Below are 6,899 nucleotides of genomic sequence, written 5' to 3'. Positions count from 1 at the left end.
CATTGCAGGGCAGAGCTAAAATGTTAGGTGATTATCTAGAAATGACTATAGAAGGAGCACTCCTAAATTTACGTGCATCAGAGAAAGATTAAGGATCAATCATGAAGCAGATAATAAACAACGTGGATGCTTCTAAAATCTTTCATTCACTAGACTACAATAACCAGGTTGATTGAGATATCGAGGACAGTAACCGATTCAGTAAAATGATGTCTTTCAACAGGTTCTGTTCACGGAAACTAGAGTTGTTTCCACCGCATAGGAAATTTAAGTAGTTTCCAGACGACTCTTTTAGCAAATCCTGACAGAGATGGGGTATAAGATCATTAACATCGCTTCGCCAATTCGACTTCAGTGCCAAACTAGAGTCTATACATCTTAAGGTTGCAAAGATGTGCAGACCCTGGAACACTGGCAAATAGTGGTCAGCCTTTAGACAGAAAATGTTACAAAGACAGATGTACATGAATTGGTCTGTCCGCCAAGAAAAAGCTGTATACCATTGCCAACCAAATTGATGCTACGCCTTCCTTTGGTCATCCCCAATTCCTCAAGGTTCTTCAGTATCATGATGAATGTCATCTTCGACCTACATGAGATTTCAATATCGCTATCTGCTGTGTTCACTCTTTACAAACTAGGAATTTTCTGACGTTGGCGATAGCTACTTCTAGATGCGTAAAACAGCCAAATTAGAATAGCCAACACTGAAGCTATAGAGAAAACGTATGTTGGATGGTATTGTGCAGGTAGGGCAAATCCTGAGTCATCATCTAAATGCACTCCGTTCCCGTAAATTTTTGTCGGCTTCCAGGAAACCATCTCTACAAGTTGCGTCTGCAACACAGTACCTGGTATCTTAAGTTCCAGTTCACTCGGTGTTTTTCCAGAAGCAAATTTTGGTGGATTTGGTGGGATCATTACACTCAATTTTTCCTCGTCAAACAGGCTGTGACCCCTAAGTCGAGCGCGTGCAGAAATAGCATTATGAGAACGGAATGAGTCACCAGTAGCAGTAGGTAATGGATCAAGGATGAAATCCAAAGCAAGGGCAGTGCGATTGGGTAGGAATACAGAAGTACTGCGTTTGTAGTATCCCGCCATGCTCGATGTCACTGCATTTACAAGAGAAAAATTTAAATAAACGCAGTTCCTATGCACATCAATAGTACAACATCAAATAAATTGCTTCTACAGTAACAAGAAACATACATATGTATATATATATATATATATATATATATATGACCAAAGACCAACCTTCATAAATCCTGCCTGGTGCTAGCAACCGATGATAGTCTCCGAATTCACCACTTGCGGTTATCTAGAATAGTCAAAACAAAATCACGTTTTATGTTACCTTGATTGTTTTCATCATACCGACAAAGAAACATAATGCAAGTCGACTTCCAATCTACATAAATTTCATAAAGAACTGAAAACTTGGCGTAGGACGCAAAACTAACTTTCTAGAGTATTGTTCATATCAACTGGACAGTGGTAGTATCAGAGTAATCGAAGAGCATGTGAATGTACTAGTTTAATCATTTGCAGCAAGAACTTTAAAAAAAGACAAAAATGGCATCAAATTACTCTATATATCTTCTAAAGACGTAGCCAAGCTGCAAGAACACATGGAAACTGAGCAAGAATAGATTTTTACCGAATGATTTATATCTCTGACGCTAATTGTCGCAGCTAATGGATATCCTTCAGATGACATAACACGGCCATGTACTCCAGACTAAAACGCGCAAAACCACTAACATGTTACTTCTTGTAGCATCTCACGCTTAGAACTAGAAGCATAGCTCTCATTGCGTTCCCCACATCCAGGATAAAAGTTGCTATAAAGAACCGACGAGCTTTAACTCATCAAAGATCGCTATAACTTAGGTATTGAACATCCACACAATCTGGTTTCTAGAATTATGCAGAAACAGCTTTGTGCTCAACCAATGCCAAAGGGTTTAACCCCGGCTCCTATCTTCTAGTAAGTTCAGAACCCATGAATACTCACTGTGACTGTTGACAACACCAGCTCTAGCATGCTCTTACGATGTTCACTCCAAAGCTGAGAAATCTGTCAAATAGCCAATGGTTACTCCACTTAACAGGACCTCATTCCAGAATCAGCAAGTGATCACCGTCTAAGATTCAGAGCAGTGAAGGATACTGGTAAAGAGGAAGGAATCTGTGCTATATTTCATCCGCTCCAAATTGACGAATTGGGCAAAAAGGTCAAACCCGTGCTTTGGAAGCAAAAGGGCACCTTGATGGGAGGCGGCCACTTGTTTTCGTTCATTTCCAATGTAAGCTCCAAACAGTTTCCGTGTAAGTAGTTCCAATCCTGCATGCCCCCATAGAGTGGGTACCTACAGAAATAAATGTTCCACTCATTTATATTTGGTATATTTGATTCCCATGTTTCGAGTCAAAAAATTCAGTAATCCAGTCAAACATCAACGCGATGAATGATGATTGCTGAGCACATAGAGGTTAGAACAGAGGAAATCACAACCCAAAATGTAGTACGATTATCATTCAAGGGGAACTGTCTTTAGTTCGTGTCGTACTGTCACATGAATCTCCTTACTGACAGCTATTAACAATGATTGACAAAGACTCGGGAATTTGAACTACCATTTAGCACCATTTGTAACACCACCAACAAACTCTTTGCTCTTGGACATCGAAGGATGGTTGTTAGCGTATAAACCAGCTAGATATCTAAAAGTACTATTATCTGGTGAAACAGAGCAGTTTTGACTGCACATCCCACGAACCAATGAGGATGGTGAGTCACAAAATGTTCAGAAAACTTCGGCAACAATATAATGACAATAGCAACTATGTAATAAAAAGTAGGATTAAACAAAAGAGATAAAATGGTACAAATGCTGTTAACTTTGGAACCGGTATGATGTGTACTTTACGGCAAGGTTGCCGTCGTAGGGGTAATTAGCAACAAGGGCTCCCTGTAAGCATTACGATCGTGATAAGATATCAGATTTGACTAAATAACAATGATATCCGACACCATAACACTTAGATGAGACACTGAATTTAAGCGCATTGGAAAAGTATCAAACAAGCATTACCAACCCCAAAACAGAGGAAACTTAAAAAGTCTAAATAACAACAGGTTTGAGAAATACCTCATGGAAGCTCGCTGACGCTGTGAAGCGAACAGCACGAATCCAATTCATTATAGCGCGAGTTTCCGGCTGTCGCTTCCCCTCATTGTTATTTGCAGGAAAATACTGTTGAATTACATGAATGAGCATCCACCAGGTAACACACATTCGAAGTTTTAAAAAACGCCTTCAGGAACAGAGCCGACATCTTATTTCAAATATTATGGAAGTGATGAGGTGATATTGCAGGTTGCAAGCAGAATCAGAATCCATCTCTTAATAATGCCTCACTTCATTGCGCTAGGGCATGCTCGAAGTCAAGAAAATATAGTGCAAAAAAACATGCACTTGAATAAGATAATAAGTAGGATAACATACTTGATCGGGAAAGTCACGGTTGAGATCGACATTTTGCGCATTATTTCTCATGGGATTTGGCTTTGCAGCAAAACCATCTGGATTCATGGATGGGAGTAGATGCAGATGTAACTTATCTACAATTAAAGTTGCCTGTATAGTTCCCGTCATAACTAGAATTAAGACAACTCATCAATGAGCATTATACTGACCATCAATCAAAACGAAGCTGGAACAACACCAATCATTATCACCTTGCTACATAACAGACATTGAAACATGTTTGAGGGACCCACATCTCATCGAGAAAGCAAAGCGGAAACAAAGGTAAAATATGAGATTCCGTTCAGTTGATCTCTCAATTACTACGTGGTGCTAGTCATTAATCTAGTTTGTGTCGAAGTAATTGATAAAAACTCTATGCACGAGGATAAATTCAGCTATGTTTCGCGGCGCACAATTCAGAAGAGGTGAACGCAAATAGATTCGCTCTTGGACTTGGAGCACATAGGCTCTGATATCTACATAGGGAACGATGCATCGTACCGAACTATCTTTCAGATAATTTTCGCACAACCATTCTGCAAGCAGAAGTACCAACTCGCGACCAAGTGGCTCGTCTCCATGCATATTCCCAACAAACTGCAGCATCAAATGCTTGTGTTTTTTCATATGAAAGATAGGATAATTGATACTTGAGCTAATGCTTGTTTTTTTTTCAAATGAAAAATAAGATAATTGATACTCAAATAATACCTTAAAGGCAGGTTCAGGTTCAGAAACCCCAGGCTTATCTGAAATTTCCAACGCCCACTACATCCAGAAATAACGAGCATTGATCAGACAGAACGCTTATTCAGCAGTGACGAATGGAATATGTACTAGTTGACAATCACTTCAAGCAGCTTAATGCTTTAGGGGCCTTAGCAAATATTTTTTCAGTACATACAAATAACCAAAAGGAAAATAACAACTAAATAAAGAACGATTAGGATCTGATGAAGTTATAGGTTAGTCTAAGACAAGTTTTTTAAGATAAGAAAGATGACTTATTTCCAGAAGAAATGGTCAATTCAGTGTCCTCACCAAAGGTACACCAAGCGTGCTATTCCCAATGCTGCGTCCACCAAAATTAACACAATACAAAATGAGTTTTTTGAAAAGTATTTAGACACAAGAAATGTCACAAAACATCACACAGCTACAGCTAGATTCTCTCATAATTTCAAAGATGAGCGAACTTATTTTTTGTTTAGGTTAGGCAGATCAATACGAGTAAAGTTTAGATATGTGACTGCAACGTTGAGTGAAGTTTCGAAGGGCTTCTTCCAATTCCAAGTTATTTCTGTAATGTGGTCCCGCGGGAGCATTCCTCGGAGTAGCAGCGTCGTCCATTGTATCTGCAAAATAGCGAACCGAAATCCAAGAAGTAAATCGAATGCTTAAAGAGCTACTTCCAAGTCTTTTTGTATCTGTAAATGCAAGAACACCAACTGAAGCTGAACACAACGCAGTTAGATTGTCTAGAATCACATCCACAATATCATTCATTATTGAAGGCACTACGTTTAATCACACGATACCACCCAGTCCCCAACTAGTTTGCTAAGAGCTATATACAGTACTGCAACGTCGCTCAATGATGGAAACGGCCCTGCTTGCAAAAAGTGCCATTATAATCCAAACACCATTTGTGTTCGAGAACACAGGGTTGAGCGCAATTCTATGCAAAAACGAGCTTCTTCAACCGGACCACACACGTAGCACGATGATGTAGGGCTGTCGACATTCCTTGAATTCATCACTTCAGAGGCAATCGTAACACTAAAAATCAGCATTTCAAAGGTCGCTGGATGCCACTCTTGAAAGATACTAATTGAAGCATATATGACATTAAGTCGCATGATTCTTCACATTATGCTTGTTGCCCTTCCCATCACCTTCATCGCCTCCAGAAGGTTCAACTGTCGTATCTAGAACCATGTGAATGGCGTTTCACAAAAATACCCCACTGCAAAATTTTACAGTGGAGGAAAGACACCATGCCGGATCCTCTACTCAATTCAGTACGCCCTCCGCCAATAACGAGGATGCACAATAAAGTGGCGTTCGGAAGGACCATAACGATACCAAAATTGAATATAATGTCTCCAAGCACCTTCCGCAGCATCTCCAAAGGAAATGTCCATATCGATCCCGGCCGCACGACATAAAACGTACTCACACTGTAGAATTAAAAAGCACACCATAACCAAGGAACATTACCTGGACTCAAAGACTCCGCCAACGTCGCATCGAGTCGACACAAGAGAGCTACCAAAGCCAAAATCATAAAACCAGTCCTGTGGTCACCAGACCATCCGCCTCCACCTCTGGTCACCAATGACGACCTTCCCATCTCCAACACCTCACCTCCCCTCAAAACATGACACAAAACCACACCGTCACAAACCCCGCACTCGCAACACGCACCAACTTCACAAACCCCTGAAGCCGCACTTACAATCCCTTAAAAAACCAAAAAAAACGTCTGACATCAAGAGAGAATTGTCCACCGACCCCTAATCTCTCATTCCAGCAAGTAGGATATAGCAAACGAGGCCTGAGTGTCAAGACAACGGATCAGTTGCGCAGCAGCCATGCAGAAGCACCGCATCAAGACAAGAATTGAAAGCGGGTACTGATTCTGAGCGACAGACGTCTTATAAAAGAATGCCGATGATTTAAAAAAGGTAGGAACAGAATATCTGGTTAAGAATAGATATCCAATTGCATGCATGTACAAAGTGAATGCGGCGAGTGATGGCATGCGAGGTTGCTGCACAGCAATTCTAGCACGGAACGAGGAGTAATCCACACTGTGCCCAAGCGGCGGCGAGTACGAGACGTGGGCCGAATTTCGATATGCATGATTTCCAGCTACGCCGAGTGGTGCCTCGAATCTGGATTTATATGATGCCGCCGGATGCCGCGAGAATGAAGACTTTTAAAATACTCTTAGTTAAAATACTAACATAGTTTTTAAAAAACATCATAATTAATAAATTTAAAGTGATTGGAAATTTAATATTTTAATTTCTTTTTTAATAGATGAGAATATTTTGTGTATATTTTAGGATTATAAATGAAACAAAATAAGTTATATATATATAGATATAGATATGTACTAAAATTATCTTTAGGTTCAAGTGAAGAGTGGATTTTAGCAAAAATTACCACAAAAGATATTAGATTGACACTTGAAGATGATCATTTGAGAGACCTAGTCAAAATCAAATTTTAATATACTAAAATAAGAACCTACATCAAATAAAGACTTCTTATAGAAATCAAAAAGAGTTGCTTTAGAAAAGACTTAAAGTAAAATTGAAAGATATAATACTTGTTTGGATTGAATTTAGAATA

At 39.6% G+C, this 6,899-nt stretch overlaps 1 protein-coding gene across 1 annotated transcript; it reads right to left on the bottom strand.

Annotated features, from left to right (window-relative positions):
• Positions 1 to 318: 318 nt before the first annotated feature.
• LOC112283687 (carboxypeptidase SOL1) lies at positions 319 to 6,204 on the bottom strand. The gene is made up of 14 exons (XM_090251178.1): positions 5,760 to 6,204; positions 4,768 to 4,894; positions 4,581 to 4,611; positions 4,251 to 4,307; positions 4,041 to 4,136; positions 3,516 to 3,647; positions 3,159 to 3,263; positions 2,932 to 2,978; positions 2,644 to 2,769; positions 2,273 to 2,375; positions 2,021 to 2,083; positions 1,664 to 1,744; positions 1,261 to 1,324; positions 319 to 1,115 (listed from the first exon to the last, which is right to left on the bottom strand). Exons 1-14 carry the CDS (start codon positions 5,890 to 5,892, stop codon positions 631 to 633), a joined length of 1,650 nt encoding a protein of 549 aa, XP_090107304.1. The 5' UTR covers positions 5,893 to 6,204; the 3' UTR covers positions 319 to 630.
• Positions 6,205 to 6,899: the final 695 nt, after the last annotated feature.

Source organism: Physcomitrium patens, chromosome 6, assembly GCF_059467195.1.
Source record: "Physcomitrium patens ecotype Gransden chromosome 6, ASM5946719v1, whole genome shotgun sequence".
NCBI lineage: Eukaryota > Viridiplantae > Streptophyta > Bryopsida > Funariales > Funariaceae > Physcomitrium > Physcomitrium patens.
The sequence above is the reverse complement of the archived record's forward strand: the minus strand, read 5'-3'. Positions and strand labels throughout refer to the sequence as shown.

Coding starts and splice junctions, on each gene's coding strand:
- LOC112283687 (XM_090251178.1), bottom strand. CDS start 5,892: ATGGGAAGGTCGTCATTGGTGACCAGAGGTGGAGGCGGATGGTCTGGT. Junction 4,137..4,250: donor AACCTGAACCTGCCTTTAAG/GTATTATTTGAG, acceptor TTGATGCTGCAG/TTTGTTGGGAATATGCATGG. Junction 3,264..3,515: donor ACCGTGACTTTCCCGATCAA/GTATGTTATCCT, acceptor GTAATTCAACAG/TATTTTCCTGCAAATAACAA.